The sequence below is a fragment of the Poecilia formosa genome, unplaced genomic scaffold (assembly GCF_000485575.1).
Source record: "Poecilia formosa unplaced genomic scaffold, Poecilia_formosa-5.1.2 Scaffold71, whole genome shotgun sequence".
NCBI lineage: Eukaryota > Metazoa > Chordata > Actinopteri > Cyprinodontiformes > Poeciliidae > Poecilia > Poecilia formosa.
In genome coordinates this window covers 2,429,069-2,456,092 of record NW_006800010.1, presented here as the reverse complement: position 1 = coordinate 2,456,092, position 27,024 = coordinate 2,429,069, and the positions used below count along the sequence as shown (strand labels likewise).

Below are 27,024 nucleotides of genomic sequence, written 5' to 3'. Positions count from 1 at the left end.
GCCACATGTGGCCCGCGGGCCTTGAGTTTGACACATGTGCATTAGGGGGATTGAACGCTCTAACACAAAATATCAACGCTCTAACACAAAATATCAAAGTTTCTTTAAACAGACATTATAGATGGTGATTGCTGTGGGCAGGAAGTGTCTCCCATAATCTCTGCATTACAGCAAATTTGTCATGATTTGCGGTTTGTGGTGGTGAGGCAGAAACGCGGCTGGACCCAGGATGAGGCGCAAACGATGAAGGTGTTAATGAAGAAACGATTTCACAAAATCCAGGCAGCACAGATGAGCAGTGACAAAAGCTGCACTAAGGACAGTGGCTTCCCCACATGGTGCTCCTGCTCTACCACTAAGCTTCGTGATGCTTCACAGAATCCTTCTTTGCACAACCAGTTTCAGAGGTTCAGATTTCTCTCTGCATAACATAGTTCCAGAAAATTTACAATACATTCCTGCAAAAACTGAACATCCTAAACTTCCTCAGGAACTGCAGTCTGTCCTATCCCTACTCGTAAGCAGCTTCACTGTTGCAACTGTAGTCCAGCTTTCTGTCTAGATAAGCACTCAGTGTAGGGAACTTACACTCTATTGCTACCCCCACTTCATTTCCCATCATGGAAATAGTGTTTGATCTATTCCCGTTTCTCCTGAAAGCTACAGCTATCTCCTATGTTTTGTTCACATTCAAGATAAGATAATGGTTTCCACCACCACCATATCTCTGTACTCAGCTTCCTGTACATAACTGACACAGCGGCATCTGCTGTCTTGTCAAAGTATTTCTGGAGATGGCAGGACTCTGATTTGTACTCAAAGAATGAGGTATAGTGAAAAAAGATTGGGGAGAGTACAGTTCTTGGTAGCACCCCTTTGCTGCTGATCACCTGGCCAGACACTGCAGACAGATGGAGGCCTCAATCAAACTTAACTAGTGGGAGTCAAAAGGAGTCTCCTTAGGACCTTCATGAAATGTGATGTCATGGGAAAAGGTTGTTGAGGACTGATGGATGATCTTTCTTTGGTACCAGATCAACGAAGGATTTCTTCCACAGCACTAGAACAAGGAATCATTAGCATCCTTTTGACTTGGTTGAAGTCTTGTTATGGTCCTTAGGTGTCGGATATTTGGTTTTTAATTCTGTTTCTGTTTTGATCATTTCATTGTTGCTTATTTACTTAGACCTTTTATCTTTGTGTTAGTTCAATTATTCTCATCTTTGGTGGGTTTCCTGAGTTTTGTTTCTTTCTGTTAGTGTTTATGTTTGTTTCAGGGTCTTCTTCTATTTGTTGAGTTTTTTTCTCCTTTCCCTCTGCCTGTTTTTCTGTACAGCTGTTGCACATCTCCTAATTTTTTTCAGCAAACTTTCTTCCCGAGATGCCACTACTAACCTCACTACTAACCTGCTCTTCTGGTTTATTTGTCACTTGCTTCTCTTGATCAGTATTTAAGTTCCTCGCTTTCCTGTTCCTGATTTTTGTCAGTCGTTTTGATTTTCCTTATTAAAGATTTTTTTTTTATCATGAGCCTCCCGACTTCCTGTCTACATTTTGATCCTCCTCTAACGCTAGCAAATATTTTGTTATAGCTCTGTACAAAAATTGTTTCCAAGAATTTCAACATAAAAGACCTAAAAACCTACCTATTGAACAATCTGTTGTATTTTGCATGGGTTAAAAGAACTACAAAGCTGGTCATAAATATCGGAAATGCTCTTTTACGTAGTCTTCACTCAGTGAAGTTTGACATGCAATAGATGTATAAAACCAGCAGAGGGCGCCACAAATTTACATTTGTGAACGGTAACGGTACAAGTGACTACTCCTTTTTTTTTTTTTTTTTTTTGGAGATTAAAAATTCTCCTCGGGCCGGTCTGCTTGTTTTCACCCATCCATTTCCCTTCTGCTCTTTGTTATTTTACCCAGCGTAAGGTTTTTCGCGTGAATATTTCACGCCGCGGCTGCGCTCAGACCAGCTGCACCAGACGGCTCCGTGTCTGCGTCTCCAGCTGCGTGGCTCCAGTCCCGCAGGCTGGGTCGGCCATGTTGTTGTGTGGGGGTTGATGGAAGTTTGGTAGTAGGAAGTGGAGAGGAGGCTCCATCTCTCCGGGATACTCCAGGATCCCACTTTTCCTCCTTCCTCTTTGTTTTCCATCAGCAGGCATGCCTCTGCAGGATTTTTCCTTCAGCGATTTCTCCACATGAAGGAAAATGACAGCCTCTTGCAGCGCCAACATCAGCCTTCAGGACTGCAACACTTGATTTAACTTAAAAACCAAACCGCTGGATGGATGAAGTGAGGAGGATGAAGGCGGATCGGTCCCGGCTGGAATAACTCGGATTTACTTTGTCCCGAACTGATTCAAGGAGAAAGTGGTGAAAATAGGAAGAAAAATCACACTGGAAGGACCGGGAAGGTAAAGGCAAAAATAATAAGGAATGTAATTATTTGTTTCTTTGTCAGAGCAGGATGATTAAAACAAGAAGGGCCAGCTGCTCCGCTGTGTGACCTGTCATCAACAAAGGACTGCAAGCACTGCCAACACTGAGCTGATTATATGCTACTGTTTTTTTATTCACCAATGTGTTATATTTAAGAAAAGGAAAAGGCAATGCACGAATTTAATCCCAGTGGGAACAAAAACAAAACAAAAAAAAAACACTAATTCCCTGGAAAATTTTTAATCTGGAAAATTGCATATAATTATAGCTTTATTGCAAGAAACAGAAACGTTGACATATCATTATGGTGTAAATGAAAACTTCCAACTCATTTTATTGCCGTATTGCAATGCGTTTAACTCAAATATTTATAATTTACACAGCTGATTTGTGGGTTTTAATGGGTTTTCTAAAGTAGCTTATCATTTTGGTAAACTGTTAAATTCTTAACCCACTCGTGAGTCATGCTGATTCAGCCCTCTGGAACATCAAGATTCTTTTTTTTTTTTTAACAGCTAGAGTTTCTCTATGCCTGTCATCAGCACAAAGTCCACAGAATGTCTTAAGATTAGAGCTGTTTTACGAAAATGATTCAGTAACATGTCACATCCTGAACAGCTCTTTGCACAACTCTACCTGAATCAGCTGCTTTCAAACCTTTTAAGGTAGCCTGGATCTGGAGAGTTGGGAGTGCCGCTATTAAAGCTGCTGTCACCCGTTTTCTTATCTGGCTGTGTGTTAGTGTATCTAAAATGGGTTTAAATAGGACAAATTAAATAACATTTTATGTCTTATCACAGACACAGGGTGATGTTTGTCATCCTGGCTTTGGGACAGAATAGAACATCACCAGTTGTAGATGGGTACCGCACCTATTTTTATTTTTTTATTTTTCAGGTCAATGAAAGCATTGACCTTTCAGTCTGAGAATGAAAGGTCGATGCTCTGTGTACAGTCTTATGAGGGCTCCCAAATGGGCAATTCATTTATTAGTTGAAATATCAGAAAGCAGGGCCAAAGTCCCTGTAATGTAGTCTGGGTAAAAAGGGAGACCTATGGGTTCTAGATGTGTTGCTCAAGTTGAATGCTTTTTTCTTAATATCAGTCTGAGAATCAGGTTAGACCTGCAGGAGTTGTGTGTTGTCAATCTATGTGGTAAGAAATCCATTGTGAGTCCAATACACACATGCTGGGTGGGTCCAAGCATGTGTATGAGTGAGGTGAGTGACACTTCATCAGTCAGACAGAGAACCTGATTATTGTAGCAAGTGAGTAAGTAAAGTAAATATGGGATGATCGTTGCGACATTTAGGTATTGTTTGATCGAATTTTATGGCGGTGGTTCGCATGAGAGTTACAGTAAGACCTTCTGCCAAGAAAACATGAGACCAAAGCACGAGTTGGGTTCTTCGAGGTTGACACTTTCATTTACATTTGAGACTTTTATGTAAATTTTTTATTTCTTTTCAGGTTGTCTAATAGCAAGCATTTGCAAACACAGTGTAGAATCCACTCCACCCAAACCCTGCCTCCGCTTCTGAAACTAGCTTTTTGACAAATGCACTGGATTTTACAGAGGCAAAGATCAAGTCCATGTGAATACGAATTCAGATGTTGCCTATCAGATATTGTAAACAAAAATATATCATGTGCCCTTTTTCCTTTACTTCACAACTATGCACTATTTTGTGATTATTAAATTAGAAAATTGTGAAAACGAATATGCTATAAATAAGTTTAACCACGCTCACTTACACTCTTTAAGAAATGGAGCAAATGTCAACATAGACATTTAACTCAAATAAGGTACATAATACAGTCATGGCCAAAAGTTTTGAGAATGACACAAGTATTATATTTTCACATGATCTGCTGCCCTCTGGTTTTCATGTGTGTACAGTCATGGCCAAAAGTTTTGGGAATGATTCAAATGTTAATATTTACAAAGTCTACTGCTTCAGTTTTTATAATGGCAATTTGCATATACTCCAGAATGTTATAAAGAGTGATCAGCTTAACAGCAATTAATTGCAAAGTCAATATTTGCCTAGAAAATGAACTTCATCCCCCAAAACACATTTCAACTTCATTGCAGCCCTGCCTTAAGAGGACCAGCTAACATTATTTCAGTGATTGCTCCATTAACACAGGTGTGGGTGTTGATGAGGACAGGGCTGGAGATCATTCTGTCATGATTAAGTAAGAATGACACCACCTGACACTTTAAAAAGAGGCTGGTGCTTGGCATCATTGTTTCTCTTCTGTGAACCATGGCTATCTCTAAAGAAACACATGCAGTCATCATTGCACTGCTCAAAAATGGCCTAACAGAGAAGAGTATCGCAGCTAGAAAGATTACACCTTAATCAACAATGTATCGCGTCATCAAGAACTTCAAGATGAGAGGTTCCATTGTTGCCAAAAAGGCTCCAGGGCGCCCAAGAAAGACCAGCAAGCGCCAGGACCGACTCTTAAAAGTGCTTCAGCTGTGGGATTGGGCTACCGGGAGTGCAGAGCTTGCTCAGGAATGGCAGCAGGCAGGTGTGAGTGCAACTGGACACACTGTGAGGCGGAGACTCTTGGAGCAAGGCCTGGACTCCAGGAGGGCAGCAAAGAAGCCACTTCTCTCCAGGAAAAAGATCAGGGACAGACTGATATTCTGCAAAAGGTACAGGCAGAGTACTGCTGAGGACTGGGGTAAAGTCATTTTCTCTGATGAATCCCCTTTCCGATTGTTTGGGACATCTGGAAAACAGCTTGTTCGGAGAAGACAAGGTGAGCGCTACCACCAGTCTTGTCTCATGCCAACTGTAAAGCATCCTGAAACCATTCATGTGTGGGTTGCATCTCAGCCAAGGGAGTCGGTTCTCTCACAGTCTTGCCTAAAAACACAGCCATGAATAAAGAATGGCACCAGAATGTCCTCCGAGAGCAACTTCTCCCAACCGTCCAAGAGCAGTTTGGTGATGAACAATGCCTTTTCCAGCATGATGGAGCACCTTGCCATAAAGCAAAGATAATAACTAACTGGCTCAGGGAACAAAACAGAGATTTTGTGTTTTAGAGAAATGTGTTTTGGGGGATAAAGTTCATTTTCTAGGCAAATATTGACTTTGCAATTAATTGCTGTTAAGCTGATCACTATAACATTCTGGAGTATATGCAAATTGCCATTATAAAAACTGAAGCAGTAGACTTTGTAAATAACATTTGGATCATTCCCAAAACTTTTGGCCATGACTGTAGAAGAAACATGTTTTGGGTTAAAATGCACAACACATTATTTTTAAACGTATGAAAAAAATCTGACTTTGTGGAAGCATGTGACATATTAAGACCACACCTTTTTATCAGTTGAATATATTTGTACTAAGCCCTCAAGCTTAAGTACAAAAAGAAAGATCCATTCATATAAAAACTCTTTTTAAAGGGAAACCTGACCAAGAGGCACACCGGTGTACAGAATGCAAGACAATAATCACAAGGTGCAGACAATTATAACAATACAAAGTTCACTTAAGTATACACAGAATATACAAAATAACTATCAAAAGTAGAACATAGAATTGTACTTTTGCTCCTAAATCTGCCCTAATCTGATCTAAATAGCAGGGCAATCTTAAACCAGAAATCCCTAACCCCTATAAGACTCAAACTAGCTGGTGATGGTTTTCTGAAAGGCTCTGAAGGCTTACTTGGATGTAGTGTGTTAGGCATTAAAATTAATGTGGTGCTCGGTGGCAGCCAGCATCTGCTGCAGATCTGAACATCAGCAAGGCTCCACAGACCGCCTTCCTGCCTGTACTCACAGCTGGGCACGCTTTCAGTCGGAGCGCTGGCTGATGGATGGAGGAACTCCGGTCTCATGCTTCCTTTAAGCTCAGCTGCCGGGCTGTCATCCAGCCAAATGTCTTGTGATCTAAACCCCAGAGGAGAAGAATCTGTTTGAAACAGTGAGACTTGTTTTATTTTAGAATCGGCTCTCGGACCATTAATAATCCACAGTGCGCTTGCATCATTGCTACATCGGCTTATTTGTATTTTCAGCAGAGCTCTGCAAGCTTTGTTAAAGGGGCAGGATTATTTGTTTTTCAGCCACATTGTATAATTTTTTTAGTACGATCAAAATGTCACCTTCGGTCGTATATATCAAACATGACTTAAAAGAATTCTCAATTCATAACTTTTAACATCTTGAAATTAGGCCTACGTATCTTTAAATTCCTGCCTTCATCACGTCCTCACAACAACACTCTTCTATCAAGCATTTACAAAAGTCCGTCAGAGCACTGGACTGAGAAATAGTTCATATAATAAGGTCTGCAGATGTGCAGTTCCACCAGGTGTTTGCTAATTGCTGCTGCTAGTTTGAAGGAGTGGAGTGGGGGAGGCGCCTTTTATAAGTGTTGCATTTATTCATGAAAGAATAAAAGCAATACTCCAGGGGTGTTTCTGATGAGGGAATAACATTATAACTCCACCAGCTACATAAACTTGCCCAAAAATAAGGAAACCAATGCTTGTCAACAATTTCTTGTTAAAAACCTGTTTATTTTCCTATAAATGGTGCCACATCTGGAAGAAAATGACATTTTTGGGTTGAGCAGTAGAGATGAAGGTGTAGGTTTCAACCATGGCGAACTTTAATTATATCTCTAAATAGCTTTTGGTGGAGGTATGAAATATGAAATTATGGATCTCCCTGCCTATTATAAACGATTCCACTGGTGATGGTAGCGGTATAATGCGTGGTGTGGGGGACACTTTCTATGAGGAATGCGTCCAACACTGTGTTGAATCAATGTCTTGAGGAGTTAAGAACCCAGAACTATCAAGGTGGATGTAATAAAGTGAAACATTCCTAGACCACTGAGATTCTTTCCGGATTCACAGATATAACTATAGGTGAGGATTTCTCTCTCTCAACTTGCTCTTTCTGTGAACTTAAAAAAAATTATTTAAGTTGTGATCCTAAGAGTTTTTGCCAGGAAAAAAAAAAAAAAAAAAAACTAACCTCTCCCTGTCTTATCAGCATTTCGTAAATCCTGCCTTGACTGATCACGCTGTGGTTGGAATGGAAGAAGGAAACCACAGGAAGGTCTTGGATATGCAAAGAATGATTTCCTAGCTTTAAAGCTCAGCGAGACATTGCATTTTTTTTTTTATTTTTGTGCCGCAGCTGGCCGCGGATCTCTGTTCAAAGTGGTATGTTTTTGGTTAAGCGTGCACAACCCCGGAGCCTCTGTGAAATCCCTCCAATGCTGTCGCTGCACACTGACTGGAGTGTGAAGTATGAGAGCCAATATTAGTAAATCAAACTCGCAGAGATGCACGAGAGCGTGCCTCTGAGACTAATGAAAGCACCAAAGACAGAGGGTCAAGAGTCAGAGAGCCTTTTGGACACGCAGCATCTTCTGTGTGCGTCGGGATGTTTGTGGAAAGATTTCTCCTCTCCAGACATCTGGAGCTGAATCAGGATGTCTGCAGATGGATAGAGTTTTTGTTTGTTCTGTGTTTCCTGGAAAACATGACAATGATAACAATTATTACTCAGCAAAGGATCATCCTTAAAAGAATGCAAATGCTTTCAGATAGAGGCAGATCTCAGCACGTTTTGGCTTTTTTTTTTTTTTTCTTTTTTTTTAAGGGCCTTGAGCAACAGACTAAATCCCTGTTATTCCTTCAGGCAGTCCGACCTTGCTGGAAGAGGTATTAAGCAAAATTATTGCCTAATCTGCCACACTTCTTGCTGGACAGAGGAATGAGGAGGAAAATAAGCACTAGCTGGAAAGGTACTGCTGCTTTTATTGCACATATTTGACTGTTTTTGTGGATTATGAAGGAGAGACCACTGGCAGCGTTGACCAAGTGCTTATCCCAGCCGTGTTTATATTTACGCAGAGTTTGGCTGCAGAAGAAGAGATCTATGCCTGGAGGAAAAGGTTTTAAACAGTCCGTTCCTGATTGCTTAACTTCGATTCTGATTTAAATGTCAAGCTCACTTATGTTTGATTTTCAGCCTCTGTGAAGCAAAAGAGAGAGCACAAAGAGCTTCAGTTTGTGTAAATGCTTACTTCTTGTCAATGCAGCTTCCTCGTTTGAACTCTTCTCCTTCCTCTGTCGCTGTGTTTGGCTCCATCTGGGAAGACTTTGAGTGTCTTCTTATGTTTGTAGGTCATGCTGTCATCCTGGGGGCGGGATGTTGTCCGCAATTACAATAAGCTGCTATAATTAGCAGCACATCATAGTTTCCCAGTGGCTGCATGGCTGTACTGGTCAGAAGTTGCCTCATGTGCAGCAAAGGGACATCTTGAGCTTTTAGATGTACTGTAAGACGTAGTTGCATAAGCTTGGCAAACAGGAACAAACACACAGATGTGATTCCAGATTGTCCCTCTGTTTTTAATGACTTTGCTGCACTAAACTAATATTTCATTCATTACATTACATTTAGATATACAATTGCAGAGGAAAGAATGGTAAGAATGGTATCATTATTTATCATATAGTTCATATTTGATGGTAATGATGTTGCTGATATTTTTTTCATTTTTATCTATCTTACAATCATTAATTCATTTCCTCTTTTAAATTTGTTTGTTGCTTAGCAGTATTGTAAAAGTTGTACTGCAACAGTAGTCGCAATTTAATTTACGCATTAAATAATTTGTTATCATCCTGTATCTAATGAATTGTGATGATGATTTGTTTTTAAATCAGTTTGTTCCTGGTAGTATGGTAAACCTAAAATTTTAATTTAAATATTTGCATATTTATTACTCTGAATAATGATGATGTTTTACTATTATGTAATTATTCAATATTTTGCTAAAATTTTATTTAAAAAAATGTAACTTATGTTGCTATTATTATTATTATTATTATTGTACTATATAATTTTTTTTACAAATTAGCCTTCCTACTTGTGGTAGTAGCAGCAGCAATATTATCAGGTCTAGTATTTGCCTATTTATGCTTTATTTATTTGTTTGAAATCTTAAGGAGTAGCTTATACTAATTAATATTATGTCTTAAATGTCGCATGACACGTTATAATTCTTACATTTTCTGTCTAGGACGATGCACTCTTCAGTTGTTGAATTTGTATATAAAAAAAAGAAAACGGCGTCGTTATGCAACAGCTGTCTGATTTATCCGACTGACAGCGAGTTGTCTGGCTTTAGCTCTGGGCAAAGTCAGGCTTCTGTGTGACGGTACAGGCAGGGTGAGCTTGGCCAAAATGACTACACACCCCCACGGACCCTGGTGGTCACTCTTACTTTGTTTTCTGTTATTATCCTCTTTGAGTAAATCCTTCACCCTTGTAATCCTCCTAGTAGTTCCAGCTGGGAGAGCTGGCACCGTGTGTGCCTGGCTGCCCCCCTTTCATTCAGCCAGGCCTGCTGTCTCGCTTTGCCGTTTCTCCTGCTCCACGCGCAGAAAGGTCAAAATCGTTTTTTTTATTTGTGCCTACACAAACACTCGGATGAATTTTTATTTGAACTCGCTGCGCCGGACTTATTGGCGGTGATTTAGAGGCAAGGCAGTTTTATTTTTTACAGCACATTTTCAGAAACGTGGCAATTCAGAGTACTTCACACAAAGTAGAAAAATAAAACGGTTAACAAGCGAAATAAAGAAAATAGAGTGAGGAAGGACAATAGAAAGTTGAAAAACAGATTATGTTCCAGCTGTTTTGATCAGAGACAGCTCTGACCAAATGGATATTTCTCCTTGATTTAAAGGATCTCAGTGTTTTTGCTGTTTTGCAGTTTTCTGGAAGTTTGTTTTAGATTAGAGGAGCATAAAAACTGAATGCCTCTTCTCCACGTTTGATTCTGACTCCAGGGATGGATAGACTTGGACCAAAAGACCTGAGTGGTCTGGTAGGTTCACACAATGGCGACATGTTTTGGTGCGAAGCCATTCAGTGACTTGTAAACTTACAAAAGTATTCTAAAGTCTGTTCTTCATCTCGACGATTATTGCTGTGTATTTTCTCTAATAATCTTTGTCAGGGACTTAAGAGGTACAATATGTGCTTTTGATCTGTGTTTGAGGTATTTTCTTTAACATTCACCCTGCAAGTCTAAGACTTTATCCCCCAGAAGTCATAACAGCAGAAATTTGCTTTTCTTGTGCCATTTTACAAGACTGAGTTTTTGCAAATGTGGTTTAGGCAGAAGAATAGGACTTTTATTATTGTTCAGCTTTTCTACCACTACTGCTGTTCTCTTCAAATAGCTACAAACAAAGGGTTGACGTTACCTACTTTAATATGAGCGATACAACAAATGAAACGTAAATCAGTTTTCAGCCTCACTGCACTTTGTAGGCCTTACTTAAAAAAAAAAAATCAATAGGTTATATTTATTAAGCTTTTTTGCTTATTGTCGATATAAAATAACATAAATATAGTGGTGGTTTAGTTGAACAGATGGAAAAGTCTTCCTGTTTTCTGGTCAGCTTGGCTAGGTAAACCCTGAGCAAAATCAGCAGACTTTCATCAGTTTTTCTAATGAAATTTAGACCCCTCCACCTCCTGCTGTAGTTGACAGGATGAAGCCTGCCTCTGCTTTCCATGACAGTTGTTTCATCCTGAGGCTGGGAGCAGCGTCTGGCTCGGGAACTGTACGTCTCTACTCCATGCCAACATTCTCAGCATGTTGGCTGAACATCTAAAGTCAGACGGTGGATTTATAGCCACACTGACTTCAGACCCTTTGTAAGAAATCTGTTACTTAGAAACCTCTGAAGTGCCTTATTACGTCTAAAGTTAGTTTTCTTAAGGCAACCGTTTCTGCAGCCTACAATTTAAGCACCTGCAACATTTTATCTGTGCAAACTGCTTTAAAATGTTTGAAAAATGCCCATTTTGTTGAATCGCTTGGCAGTAAATCCGAAGAACTCTGTGAACTCTCAATTAAGCACCTCCTTCTAAGATAAGACATAATACACCCTCCTAACCTTAAGGCCACGGCTGCAGAATGAGAGAATGCTACACCTCTTTGACTAATCGTTGCATGATGTTGACTGAGTAATAAAGTAGCCTGATATCTTTGCAGCTACTGCTTCACCAGTGTGGCATCATGCTAGTCGGCACCACTTTTCCTTGGATTATTCTAAAGGACAGGTTCTACTGCTGCTTGTGTTTCTACTTATAACTTAATAGAACAAATCTTTTTGTATGTTGAGAGTAGGATCAACTAACCAGATTAACTAATTAGATTCAATCTGGAATGGTTGTGGTAACAGTAAAGTATGGACACTGAGGGAGGGAGACTAATGAATACAGAGGAAGTTGAACTAAGACTCAAAAATAACTATAAATCAAGGGGGATTGTGGGGGGGTGGAAACTAACACATACTTAAGGAACTAAACCCAAATGCACAAAGAGAACACAATAATAAAACAATGTGGCTGCACCTTTCTAACAATAATAAAAACAGAAAAATCTACTAAATATGTCACAATCTATGGAATATACATGAACAGACAGTTATGGGCAATCTGTAATAGTAATGTTTGATTAAAGAGGGATTCTCCATAATCTGACTTTTTGGATTTTACAGTCAGTTGCCAAAATGATTGTGATGAGTTCTGATAGTCGCTCAATTTGCTTTGTTATAGTTCTTAATAACATTCAGTAGTTGTGAGAAAAAAAGAGATTTGATAGAAAGTATCTATAAACATCAATTTTCAAGTCTCAGCACAGATTCCATAGTTAGATGATAGTCTGAATTTTCACCAAGCCATAAAAAATAAAAATCAAAGTGTTCATACTTTGCCAAACTATTGTAGTGTAGTATCATAAAACTTAGTGGTTCTCTTACATGTTATCTCTCTAGATATCTCTCTACCTCAGTATATTCAGAGACTCATTGTTCATAGCTATGTTCAAAAGCAGATTTAGAATTCACCATATGTCCCAGTTACAACAGGGCTTAAAGTCTTAGTGGTTGGAGCAGCAACAAAATGATTAACATGGAAATATCAGGTCATTACACTTTGATTTCATAACATTTGTACCAGAGCTGGCAAACCATATGTCACGATTCCTAATCCAGGCTCCTCCCTGTATGGCCTTTCACGCAACACCATGCACTTCTCCAGATTCTGTTTGCGTTAAATTGATCTCTTTTTGTTTTGTCTGTCCATGCAGGCTGAGACGATGGGCTGCGTGAAGAGCAAAGAAAACAAAGGTCCCACCATGAAGTATCAGACCGAGAATTCCTCACGGTCTGACCCCAGCGCCTCTGCCGCCGTGCCTCACGTCGGCCACTACGGGCCAGACCCGACGCAGACGCAGCAGAATCAGGCTCCCGCGTCTTCCTCCAGCTCCGCAGCTCTGAATTTCAACCACGCCCTCACTCCGTTCGGAGGCTCCTCCTCTGCCATGACTCCCTTTGGAGGAGCGTCGACCTCCTTCTCTGGTCCCATGTCCAACTCCTTCTCTGGTGCCGTCTCTAGTGAGTAGAGTTTTCTTTCTTAAAACTTTACGTCGTTACATTGCCACTGCCCTAGTAGTTTTTCTCTTTACATTTTGAATGTATTTGCTTTCAAATATTTCTCGTCAGATTTAAACGTCCTGAAATCACGCTGCCAATGCCCGCCGCTGACATTTGACTGAATTCATTTTGTTGAGCTGCTCAATGCACTTTACAGCCAGTCCAAAAAGCTAAATTGTTTGGTCAGTTAAAGACAAAAACATCCAATTGTCAGTATTAATGACCATTGTTGAGTTAATATGGTGAGTTTGAAAACTGTAAAAGATTAAATCATAATTAATAGCGTCAAAAACATCTTTTTCCTTGAATGTATTGTACTTCCTGCACATTTAAACTGAAAACAGACCAAAGATGCTGCAGTAACCTGGTTACATAAGTCAATATTTAACTAATATTGAGTTGAATGACTTTAGTTTGAGTTTCTGGTAGGAGTTTCTCACATATGGACACCACTTTGTAAAAGTTCTCCAGCTCTGTCTCATTTGTCAATGGCCTGCCAGTTAACCTCGCAGATTATATTTTAGAGTTAATGGAGGACAAAACTCATTCATTCATTTTCTTCCTTTTGAGTCTTTGTTTTGTAGATTTGGACGTATGCTTTGACTCACAGTTATACTGAACAATTGGGTTCCTGACGTTTTGTTGCCCAAAACTGACCAGTAATTAAAAATATTCATGTTTTCAGCCACCTTATTAAAACTCGGATTTTCCCTGATGCATAATTACTGCCATCATCGTGTTTTACAGTGGAGATGGTGTCGTTTTTGTTAGCCACAGTGTTGCTTCTCGCTAGAATTTTTGACCCAAAGGTTGAGGTTTGTTTTCGTCAGGGTTTGAGATCCTTTCAGAGGATTTTGAGAGAGTGTAGCCAGGACTGGACGTTTGCTTTTGTCTTCAAACCCTAGATAGAGACTCCCTACATTATTAGAGACCTGCTTTCTCTGTGTTTTCAAGACTAAAGAAGAAGAGGCAGTGTTTAGTTCCCATCTCTGTCAGCTTCGGAACAGCCTTCCTGTCAACCTGAGATGTCGTTTAAATCAGCATGTGCATTTTGTTTACTGCAGCTGTCGATCAAAGAAACTGAATAATTAACTGTTTGCATAGACGCCATAGAGTTTGAAAATAACTACTAAATTTGGATTTAAATTAAACATTTTATTAAAGTTTTTAAATTTTGAATTTGCATTTTGAATGGTTTGTGTTTTTAGTATTTATATTATCTTCTAATACATAAACACATTATAATAATTTACAAAGAAACAGAAAATCTGAATAAAAGTGACAGTTTTTATCATTTAAATGATAATACTATATTATTTGGCCTAACATGCAGTACATAGGGTCACCATTGTTTAAACATTTTTGCAATATGGAGAAGACATTGCAAAAAGTAAACTGTGAACTTGTTTTGCATTGTTTTCTAGCTATACTTAAGAAAATTTGTACTTTTAAGAAGTACTGCAAATGGGGCCCACCCTGGAAAGGTCAGGACAACACAGAGACACACAGGAAATACAATGATGCATCAATAGACACATTCCTAAGAGCAATTTAGAGAACTGACCTAACATGTCTTTGGACAGGGAGGCGAGGGCTGGAGTACCCAGAGAAATATGATTTTTAGACGTGTAATTAACTGTTTTTTTGGGTTATTCTTGATGTTTTTAGGGACTTTTTTCATAGAATACTGAATGAGGTGTTTACAAGCCACTAATCCTGTTTCATACCGAAACCTTCTGCCTCTGTGTCATTGTTATTTTACGCTGATACATTTTTATACAAGTCTTTCTGTCAGCCTTGATCCACAGAGAAAAGAACTGATGATCAGACCCTCCTGTTTAGATGGGATTTCGGTTGTAATCCTCCCCGGTGTTGGATTATCTGCTCTTAGACGCGTCGCTGGGTTGGTGTTTGCTTTCTGCAGGTGATAATAGGATTATTGTTGACAGCACTGTTGTCATGAAAGGCCTCCGCGTGGGAAGGCTTCTGCACAGTAGGCATGTTGGTTTACAGGATGCTGTCATGGGATGCAAAGAACGAGCCGATTTATACCATGCAATAACGACAGGTGGCTTTTAATGGTTCATTTGAGGTCATGTTCTAATAAATCAAAGCCACCAACCTGATCTGAATTATGACTCAAAGAAATGTCGTATTTCTGCCAACAGGTTGGATATACATAGAATTTTCTTTGACCTATGTAACAATGGTATTGTCAGATTCCATTTGTCATCTTTATAGCTGATGCCAGATGTTTACATACACTGAATAAAAATGAACTTAATTCCACCCCCTCCCCTTCATTGTTGGACTAAATTGTGTCTATTTCAGGATGTCAGCGTTCTGTATCAGCTGCAGTTGTCTGATTTTTTTAGGGAGACAACTGCAGTAATTAATTCAACCAGAGATAATTGCATGGACGAGGTTCTCGAGATCTTGCAGGAACATTGGTCCTTTTTTTATTAAGGGAAACATTCTTTAAGCGATAGAAGGCCAACTTTGTAACTGTCTTTATGTGTCTCTGTGGATGTAGACCTGGTAGCTGCACAGTGAAATTACACAAAAAGGCAAATACTGACACTTTAGCCAAATGTGCCTGTATCTGTCTCAGCTGTCTTACTCTGGCATATTTTGTAATGCTTTCTATGCGACCGTGGTCTTCAACTGTGGGTTTTGTTTTCTTATTTTCAGGTGGCGTCACCTTCTTTGTTGCCTTGTACGACTACGAAGCCAGAACATCAGATGATCTTACGTTTAAAAAGGGGGATCGCTTTCAGATCATCAACAATACGTAAGAATCTCCTCAGTTTCTCGCCAATAACTGTTTCCATGGAGGATCTGGCTCTATTTAGTGTTCATGAATGACTTGCAGTAGTGGTCAGAAGTCTACATACACTCATCGTAGGCAATGGAGTTTATTACGATTTTAAGACTTCAACAATATATTTGAATTATTCTTTTTTCCACAATGGATTGATTAAACAACTAATTAACATAGGGCAGTTTATAAACTATTTTTGGTGCAGAAGTTTGAATTTAATGTGGATTTTTTTTGCCCAAAATTGATTTTTCACTATTTGACCCAAAATATGACCCTCGGGTGAAAGGACATTGCTTACCTCAAATCAACAGCTATTCAGTTGAAATTTGAAGATATGTTAGTGTTTCAGTTTGATAATCATCTTAAACACATCAAAACTGATTTTGCAATAAAAAAAAATGTTGGCTGTCATCAAGATTCTGAAATAACATTTTTAAAACCATCTAAGATTTTTTGGGTTATTCTTAGAGGCCAAACCTGTGGCATAAAAACTCACAGGTCATAAATCACCACTTTTTGATGTCTGCAGAAAACAATTGGTAGAAGTAAACCAGACCTTAAAGGGACCTTAATCAAATATTTGTAGGAGTGTATGTATACATGCAACAAATTCAAATTTGACATTGTATGCTGTATACATTATAACATATGTAAACCTCCAACAGCAAAAGTAGCTTGCGGCTGCACACTTTCAATGAGAAACAGATTTATTTCATTTCATAACCAAGTTCATGTCGCAGATTTTTTGCAGAACCTCTTTCATTATAGAGTTGGACAGAAAATGATTAAGTACCATTACCAGTGTTTCATTGTTGCTCTGAGTCACTCTGCCATATATACGTATAAGCCTCAGTCCCGACAGTTGACAGTTGAATGAACAAATCATCTATGTGCTCTCTCCCGTGTCATTATTCTCTTACAGCGAAGGAGACTGGTGGGAGGCTCGCTCCATTAACACCGGGAAGAAGGGCTACATCCCCAGCAATTATGTGGCCCCCGCCGACTCCATTCAGGCTGAAGAGTAAGACTGGCTTGTTGCCTCTCCTAGCCTCTGTCTGCAGAGTGTGTGTGTGTCAGAGAGTAGAGGCTGTAGCATGAGTGTGGATGTCTCAGTGCAGTCCAACATTATTGACTTCACACCCTTTTCTGTGAGCCAGAATCTGCTGGGTTCTCTGCTCATATGCTGTTTTCGTTTCACAGGTGGTACTTTGGCAAAATGGGGCGCAAAGATGCTGAGAGGCTGCTGCTCAATCCCGGGAATAATCGAGGGACTTTCCTGGTGCGGGAGAGTGAAACAACTAAAGGTCAGACGTTCCTTCTTTTTGAACATTTTTCATTCAGCGTCTGCGATTCTTTCTGGTTTTACTGAGCAAACATGAGCAAAAGTCTGCCGTAAGCCTCTCTGTGACATTTTAAGGCTTTTGGAGGCTTCTTTTAGCTCTCACGATGAGCTTAAAGTAAGTTGGGAAGGTTAGAAATAATTTTTTGAAAAATTGTCTTTCAGGAATCTTTGGCACATATCCACTGATTCATTCTCCACTTGTGAACAGATTCCCAGAAAACCGCCTGTCCCAGCCCAGTTCATAACTTTTCAAACTGGTCTTTGACCTTTCTTTGTCGCGCCTCAGGTGCTTATTCTCTGTCCATACGCGACTGGGATGAAGCCAAAGGAGACAACGTGAAGCACTACAAGATCCGCAAGCTGGATAACGGGGGCTACTACATCACCACGCGAGCCCAGTTCGACACGCTGCCGAAGCTCGTCAAACACTACACAGGTACGGTCCTGTCCTTCCCTGCAGTCAGACCTTGGAGAATTGTCTTGAAAATTGCTCTGTGCCACACACCTCGCTGTGTTGCCAAGGGAGCTGAACGCTCTTTAATTTTAATAATAGTTGACGTTATACCGTCAGATTTGGCGACGTCTTCAGCCTGAGGACGCCTCCGGTTAAGTCTCTGTGATTCCGCTCGATTTCACTGTGACCCCAGAGAGGTTCTTCCGGTGATTTTAAAAAGCTTTGTGAAAGCGGAGCATCCTTGTAGCAGCTTTTTGTGCCTCTGTGTCGCAGAGCACGCTGACGGACTCTGCCACAAGCTGACCACGGTCTGCCCCACGGTCAAGCCTCAGACTCAGGGGCTCGCTAAAGATGCCTGGGAGATCCCGAGGGAGTCGCTGCAGCTGGAGGTCAAACTGGGCCAGGGATGCTTCGGAGAAGTGTGGATGGGTAAGAACAAAGCTTGTACATGTTTACCAGAAGTGGATGCAGATAATAAGGAGACTCTTTGTCTGTAGTGTCTTTCCGTTGGTGTCAAAACTGGGGAGTTATCCACTTCCTCCAGTTGCTTCCTTTATTTGTTGTGTCCTCTTTATCTCAACATGTTAACAGCTGATGCCACAGAACTGTGCAAAACTTTTAAACCACCTCGTTGTATTTACGCGTGGAATCCAGGGATGCTGACTTTTTGCTCATTTTAAATTGGTCCTGATTATTAGTCGTACACTTGTTTTTTTTTTATACTTCTCTTGCTTTACCTGTGACTGTTTTTACTCATTTTCTGTACAGTCATTAACATCAATCAAACATTAACAGCCTCACCATAAAAGATGTTTTCTTCCGTCAGAAATTTTTTTTAAATAGGGTTAAAAGTTGAAAACATATCTGGACAAATACATTCATTTGTGAATAAAATGTTTCTGAAGAGTTGATCAGGCTGGTTTACTGAGCATGTTTGTTTAGACCAGACATATGGACTAAAAAGAAAAAGGTCCAATTGTCAACATATTTCTCTGAACTAAATAAAGGAGAGACATGAGCAACCTGAAAAAGCAATGAAAGAGATGTAGCATTCCAGACGTTTTCCATTGCAAGAGCACACACTTCACACTCTGACCAAGGCTGTCCTTCATCGTGACTTTAAAGTTTTGTTGAAATAAGCTTTTATTTCACGGGCGTTCTTGAAACCTGACAGATAATGTTTTCATGGCTTTGCCTAGGTTGTTAGGATTGAAGCTTTTCTTTGGTTGCGTGTTTTACATTTGAGAATACCCCAAACTGCTGCCTTCAAATATTTCCCTCAGACGCAAAACTGATAATTGCGAGAAAAAGAGAGAGAGAGAGAGAGAGAAACGTTTGACGTTTAAGTCTTTAAATGAGCAATGAAATAAATCGTTTCCACAAAAGATGTCCGATAGATGGTCAGTTCTGGTGGAAAGGTTAAATGACTCTTCTAAAATTAGATTCATCTTTGACAAGAAAATTGGTAAAAAAAAAAAAAAAAAATACGAGCTTCAGAAAGATTTGAAGAATGCAGATGAACAATATTGTATGCGATAACAAAACGGTGTGGTCGCTTAGAGGAGGGAGAAAAAGTTAAATAAGGGACGAACCGAGACTTTTGCACACCGTTTGTTCTGCCACTTTCTTAACTGAGGTTGAATCTGCTCATAGCTGCATGACAGCACACGCCTGAGCAATTACAAGACCTAATTAATGATACGGCCTTACTCCCAGCCGATTATTCACACTGATTCCCCCTGTGACTTCCATCACTTTGCTTCCTGTCTTTGTCTCCGCAGGCACATGGAACGGCACCACCAAAGTGGCCATAAAGACGCTGAAGACGGGCACCATGTCGCCCGAGGCCTTCCTGCAGGAAGCTCAGATCATGAAGAAACTCAGGCATGACAAACTAGTGCCTCTTTATGCTGTTGTGTCTGAGGAGCCCATCTATATCGTCACAGAGTACATGTCCAAAGGTAACCGAAACAAACATTACGTGTTTTTCCCCCCTGAAAAAAAAAAAAAAAGCACAACCCGTCTTTATTTTCACGCAATCCTACTGAGTTCTGTTTTAAAAGAGGCGTATGGTAAAACCAATCTTTACAGCATGAGTCGGATTAATGCATGGAGATTTCCTTGAAGGAAGAATTTAAATATTGCAGGCATTTTTAATTGATATGCTGTTCTGGTTGAGAGCCCCCTGTTGTTCCCTGAAGGCTGGAACTGAAGACTGCAGCAGTTTTGTTGGAGGTTTTTGCACCTTCAGCTGCAGCAGCACTTTTTTTTTTTTTTTTTAGTAGAGGTGTCGGGGGGAGGAGGGTTAGAGGTAGTTAGATTTATGTGAGGGTAAATGGTTACCATTTTTACATGCACCACTCCGTATGTGGATGCAGTTTGTTCATCTATTGTGTTTTCAGTGTGAGAAATAAACTGCATTAATGTTTTTCGTATTTCACTTGCAGATTATGGGAACATATTTTATTTCACTCTCTGTGAATTGGATTCTAAAACACTAAGTCACATCCACTTTGTTTTTAAGCTGGATTTTGTGGTGCTCACAAACATTTAAGATTTGAACTTCCACCTACTTTAAATATTTTCCCAGAAGTCCTTGCCAGACTTGTATCTCTACAACAGTATAACATGCTTCCTTTTATTTGAGTTTTCAAATAATTTAAGTTAAATCAGCATAATTGTTTGAATCAATATCCAGAAAGCTTCAGAATGTCTGATAAGTAATTCATGACTAAATATTTATTGGGTGTTAAACTTTGAATGCCAACATACTTTTTTTTTCTTACTGGAATGAATATATGGGCTACAGATAGTTTTTCCAACACAGCTTGTCATTTGGCCCTAAAGAGTATTTTCCAGAACCTTCTGTATATGGTGGTTGGAACGGGAATAAAATTATTGATTTCCAATCTGGTTAAGACAGCAAGAAGAAAGGAGTCGCCAGTGTAGCTAATTATTGTGAGTAGGGTTAGAAGCAATGCTTGGAGAGCTGGCTAATGATTTATTACAGGATTATAATGTCTTCTAATCAAAAACAGGCAGAGACGTTGTAAAAATAAATGATTATACTTCATTCGTATTACACCAGACCGTGTATAGTCTTGTACGGTTTGAACCACAAAGACAAAAAAAAAACAACAAAAAAAAAAACCCTGAAAGCCTCCAATCTTAAATTCAGCTACGGACGAACTGAAAAGCTGATGAAATACAAGGAAAGGTAAAAATTTCCCAATAGAAACACTGAAAAAATAATTATTTGAGGAATCTAAATGCAACTTTAAGCTTGAAATGTTGAAACACTTAGAAAAACTCAAAGTTATAGAATTTTTCAAAGGCTCTATCTTCTTACTAAAGTCATTTCCGTATGAGAAATATCCTTGCTTGCTAATGTGCGATCCCTTGAAAGCAAATTGGACTACCTGAAGCTGGATTTAACCACCAAAAGGGAAACAAGAAACTGCTGCATTCTCATTCTGTGCATTAAAAGTCTGTTAAAAGTGCCAACTTTGCATTACTTTATAAATAATGATACTTTAATGCACAGTTGGCACTTCTAACGGACTTTCAATGCAACTTTTAGAGCAACTTTGCATTAAAAGTTTCCTTATTTACCGAATGACACTTCACAAACACACACACTCTAAAATAAGATCATATTTTGCGCTTTGCAGCTCAAATACTCCACTTTTAAAATAAAATAATATATATATTTTCCAGTAACAAAAAAGTTACGCCTCTAGTTTCTTTCACTAAGCATTAACTGAATAATGGGTTCGTGTGATACAGAACAATGCTGACAAAAATGATATCTCTGCTGTTGCATGTGGATTGTTTCACACAGTCACATCAACAACCTTCCTTTTTACAGCTTGTCCTCTGTGCTGCTTTTCCAGGAAGCTTGCTTGACTTCGTCAAAGAAGGTGACGGTAAATTCCTGACGCTCATCACGCTGGTGGACATGGCCGCAAAGGTGAGACAAACATCCACAGTTTCCCGTTTGTGCAGCATCGATTTCAGAGCTTTATTTTAAGACGTTTATAAAAAGAACCGTTACGACAGGCAAGCCTGTCAGGTTTCCCTTTTTTTTTTTTTTTTTTTTTTTTTGCCTTTGCTTTGTGTGTTTTGTGTCCGACATTGTTTGAAGCTGAAATGATTCACGTGGATATTTTTTTATTTTTAGATTGCAGACGGGATGGCTTTCATCGAGCGGATGAACTACATTCACAGAGATCTGCGCGCCGCGAACATACTCGTGGGCGAGAACTTGGTGTGTAAGATTGCCGACTTCGGTCTGGCCAGGCTGATAGAAGACAACGAGTACACAGCCAGGCAAGGTTGGTACATTCACACAGAGACACAGCTTGTGTGTGTGTGTGCGTGTGCGTGTGCGTGTGTGTGTGTGTGTGGAGAAGGAATGGAAAATACAGGAGAGCTATATGTGGTCTCCCATCATGGTGAATTAGGCTAATGGTGGAAACCAGACGCTGCTATTTGCTCTGATTAGTTGCACTTTTCACACACTGTGAAATGAAATATTTCTGTCACCAGTTAGAACACATTTCCTTCTCTACATGTTTTTTTCTTGTTCATTGTAAGATCACCATATAAAATTTTGTGCAGTGCTGCACTGATAATCTTTTTCACGTTTTGTCGTGTTGCATCGTGGCCTCAGTGTGTTTTCATTTCTATGATAGACCAAGACAAAGTAGGTTACAGCAGGGAAATGAAGGTTTAAGACACATTTTACAGATGAAAATCTTAAAATGGCTGTTGTGTATTTGTATTCAGCCCCTTTTCTTAATCCGAGACCCTAATATAAAGTCCAGTACAACCAATTAACTATCAGAAGTAATCTAAGTTATAGACATAGCCCAGCTGTGTGTAATTTCATTTTATAAGCCCGGATTTTCTTTGAAAGCCCCAGCAGTTTGTCAAAGAACATTACTGAAGAAGCAGCGCCATGAAAACCAACGAACAGAGCAGACAGGTCAGTTTAAAGCGAGGATAGGTTATGTGATATGTGATACAGTGATATGTTCAGCCAGTTATCTGGAAATGGGGAAAAAAGGATGGAGCAACTGCACACAAGCCAAGACATGGCCAGAAACTTCAACTCAGAGATCCAAACGTTTCTGGCACAACTTTACTGACTCCCGATGAGGAAAGTGAAGGTTCAAGATCTGGTGAGGCGAAGACTCCAGGAACTCTTGAAGTACTAGAAAACAACTTTATTTGCAAACCAACACGTTTTGGCTTGTGAGTATTTGACTGCTCAGAGATGCTCTTCAAACAATTAACTGATCTTTATAAATTCTGCAAAGAACAATGGAGCAAAACGTTCCGTGTCTTGATGTCTTCTTCCATGTTTTGCAAAGGTATGTCTTTGCAAAACTGGCAAAGACATACCTCAAATATTAACTCAGGGGAGTGAATATAAATGCACAGCCTTATTAATAATGGCTTTATGACATTTATAAAACAAATATTCTTCTATTTCACTTGTTTTTTTGCTACTTTGTTCTGGTTTATATTATTAATTAAATACATTAATCCTGTGTTTGTAATTAGAACTACTTTCAGTTATGCAATATATATTTTTTGAGGACACAGCCTCTGATCTTACACCTCTTCATAACCATCACAGGAGCCAAATTCCCAATCAAGTGGACGGCCCCCGAAGCCGCTCTGTACGGTCGCTTCACCATCAAGTCAGACGTCTGGTCCTTCGGGATCCTCCTCACCGAGCTAGTTACCAAAGGCAGGGTGCCCTATCCAGGTGAGCGACACACTCCTCCATCATACACACAAGTCTCTTTCTGATTTATGACTGCAGCAGATTGACTCCAGTCTGTCAGGTGTTGTCATGCTGCTGTTGTTAATGTCAGAGGACAAAGTGAAACGTCTCATACTTTGTGTAAGGTGGTTGTTTGTGGCTCTGCAGGGGGGCTGGAGGAGAGTGGGAGGGGGGAATACTGACACACACTCTCACACACATGGTCAGATTTGAGATTAGATGAGGCCATCTGGTGGGAGGCGATCAGGAGACCAAACAGCTCAGTTATTAATGGCCATCTGCCGGACTCATTCTGCATCTCGATTTCCTGCAGTACCGTCGCAGATCACCTCGCAAGTGTCCAATGCGGCGTCTTTAAGAGATTAGTTCAGATACACAAAGTAGATGCTTAAACTACGTGTCTTATTTAGAATTGTCTCTGTCATGTATCGAGTTTCAAGCTTTATAGAGCAAAGAAAATGTTGCGTTATTACAAAAAGTAAAATTTGCAGAAGGAGCTTCAGGAACATTTTTTAAAAATATATGCAAATTATTATAATTCAAACCAGGAATGTAACTTTTTTTTACCAAAAATTTGCAAGATTAAGAATTTCACTTAAGTATTTTCAATCTGGATTTTGTCCATCCGTCCATCCATCATTAATGTCCCATACTTTAAAGACTGACCAGTGTAAGAACATCTGCAGTAAGATATGCTAAAATATTCTAAAACCTCTCAGGAATCTCTAGGATTAACATAATAATTAATTCCAGACATTAATTTGTGTATCTTGAATAAAAGATACACAAAAAAATTTAAATCAGAATCAAATACATCCAGACTGTCCAGATTTGTCCTTACGTCCAGGTTTGTGATTATTAATGATGGTGAATAAACATCCGTCCTGGATGTCCAGCTCTCATTGTAATCTGCGATCCTGACGCCGCTCCTTTTAGGTATGGTGAACCGGGAGGTGCTGGAGCAGGTGGAGCGGGGTTACCGCATGCCCTGCCCACCAGGTTGCCCTGAGACCCTGCATGAGATGATGATGCTCTGCTGGAAGAAGGAGCCGGATGAGAGGCCCACCTTCGAGTACCTGCAGTCCTTCTTGGAGGACTACTTCACCTCCACAGAGCCTCAGTATCAGCCTGGAGAAAACCTATAGCCATCAGGAAGAAGAGGCTTTGCTAAAGACTGTTGCATACAACTCTACTTAATTTGTGTCCATTGTTTTTATTTAGTTTTTTTTTTTTTGTTTGTTTTTTTGTTCTTCCATTATCAGTTCAGATTTTTGTTTTTACATGATTTTTTTTATCTTCTCACATCTGGCACAACAATAATTATTGGAGGGATTATTATTATTATTTTTTTTTTTTACCTCAACGTAGATTTTATCAATATGTATGATTGCAGTTATGGGCATACACATTCACGTTTAAATACCAGACATCACACAGTGTTATGTTTCTGTGAAATAAGCTGTGATTGAACATCCACAATGAAATTTGTAATCATTTTTGACATCTCTATGGTTTACTAAGGCAATTTGCCTCCTTTTATTTGAACATATTCTCCCTGATTTTCTCAGTTCACAACAACTATGAAAGTATGGAATGTTATTTCATTTCTAGATAAAAAAAAAAGAGCACAGAGTTTTTTTTGTTTTTTGTTTTGGTCTAGTCAATATTCCCTACACTTACAGGGAAGAGAAGGGGCAAAGTGCAGTAGCCAGTTCAGTACGTGGTAAAGACAGAAACGGTCCAGAGGTAACGCTGTGGTGTCCAGTCTTTGTAGTAGCGATTTTTGAGCCCAAATATTTAGTCCCCGATCCTGACATGAGTCATTTATGATTCGCTTTTCACCCAGGCTGATATACCTCAACGTCAAAACCATTCAGACACCCAAAACACTCACCCGATTTAAAGTAACTCGCTGCATTTAATCAGTATTACAGGGTCCACTTTCGATTGTGCTCCACTTAACTGTGGCGTTTTTCATGATGCAGCATGCGTTTTGTTTTGACAGCAACCAATATTTAGTCCCAACTCTATTTTCTGTAGGACAACCTTATGTTTCTAAAGGTTTCTGTGACTCAACTACTTCTATACTATAGTCTCCAGTAAACTTCAGAGCAGTTTTCAGAAACGGTAGGCTAAGTTTGTTTAGTGTTTTGATATTACTCTTTGATAATTTGGCTTATAATGTGTAGAAATAACATACAGATGATGTCCTCCCGCCTCATCAACTTAGCATCTTGTTTTGAACATCATAAACTCTAATGGATTTTGTTTCAGCTGCTCTCTGCCCAGCCCTGTTACACAGTGAAGGTCTTTCTAAAGAGTGAAACACTTTTTGAGTGAGAAGGAAAACCCAGATTTGCAAGATTGACGAAATAATGTGAAAAATCTAGAAACAGCTTTGCAGACGTTGCAACTTGTAATACAATTGCTGTGGTCAACTGTTGCATCACTCTAGAAAACTGTGATCCCAAAATCATGAGCGAGCAATAATTGTTTTGTTTTCTGAGCGTGATTTACAGCAACGATGATGAACTCTGATCAAGTTTGCTGTTTCATCTTTTTTTTTTTCCACTCCATGGGAGCGTTGGTAAATATAAATGTAATTAAAGTATTACTAAATGTATCTACTGTTTGTTCTTTAGCCGTGTTACTGCGTCATTGAATTGGTGTTCGAAAGTAGCCCATTTGAAGGAGGTTAGGTTGTATTTTCATAGCAATGTTTCTGTATCAAGGAACAGATGTGTTGCCAAAAAAAAACGGCTTATCATCACTTTTATTATCACAGAAAAAGCCCAAAATCATTGTGTCCAAGTTTTGAAAACCATAGATTTTGTAAATGTGCCGTTTGTTAAATTAGCATTTTCAGAAGCAAGGGTAATATATTTTGTCAGTAGAAGTTCTCAGGGGGTGAATCTCATGCATTCTTATTCATTTTGGGGTGATAAAACTTAAAGGAAATCTTACACGACTGAATCTTACGTCCTTTGTGTGTTTTCTGTGCTCCATTTTCATACTTTGTTATAATATACATTTTCTTACATTACACAGTCAGTGTCTAATAATGAGACTTTCTATTTGCTCACCACTCAACCAAGCAGTAATTTGTGTCCTGATTATCACAGTCCTTCTTTATAACCGCTCTATATATTGACTCACCGGCTGGGTTTTTACAGTGAAGAGCTGCTGAAGAAACCTATGGACTGAGGCTTTCTGTCAAGTCATCATGACATAAAATGTTGCTTCCAGCCAAGTATGAAGAAGACCTTTGCTGATATTTGTCTTGAAGAAAGCAACGCCTTTTATCCACTAAACTGTGACTGCTGAGAAACCTTTGGACTTGCCCGTTTATGTAACCAAAAGGACAATGCAAACACTATATTTAAGACATTGGATGGATGTTTTTAATGTTTATTTTCTTTTTTCTTAATGTTGCTCTTTCATGGACTCGGCAGGATTGTATTAAGATGAAAAGTGAACACAGGCCCTTACAATGAGGGCTTTGTATCATAAAATCAGAATGCATCTTGAGGCGTTAACCTGTGGGGAATCATATGTTCAATTTGTAGAATAAAAACTTGATTTTACACGGAATATGTCCCTTTTGAGACAATTTGATATGTTTCTTTAAATCGTGGTTTGTCTTTTTAGCCAATGGCGGT

General features: G+C 39.4%; 1 protein-coding gene across 2 annotated transcripts; it reads left to right on the top strand.

Moving 5' to 3' along the window:
* Positions 1 to 1,824: 1,824 nt before the first annotated feature.
* Positions 1,825 to 26,953, top strand: LOC103140488 (tyrosine-protein kinase yes). Of its 2 annotated transcripts, none has more exons than XM_007555670.2 (12): positions 1,825 to 2,420; positions 12,609 to 12,915; positions 15,646 to 15,745; positions 16,698 to 16,796; positions 16,976 to 17,079; positions 17,404 to 17,553; positions 17,845 to 18,000; positions 19,353 to 19,532; positions 21,465 to 21,541; positions 21,752 to 21,905; positions 23,216 to 23,347; positions 24,302 to 26,953. In XM_007555670.2, the coding sequence occupies exons 2-12, from the start codon at positions 12,618 to 12,620 to the stop codon at positions 24,508 to 24,510; spliced, it is 1,659 nt and encodes a 552-aa protein (XP_007555732.1). In that variant the 5' UTR covers positions 1,825 to 2,420; positions 12,609 to 12,617; the 3' UTR covers positions 24,511 to 26,953. The 2 variants fall into 2 exon arrangements, with proteins under 2 accessions (XP_007555732.1, XP_016528680.1); XM_016673194.1 differs by lacking the exon at positions 1,825 to 2,420 and adding an exon at positions 8,149 to 8,237.
* The last annotated feature ends 71 nt before the right edge of the window (positions 26,954 to 27,024 follow it).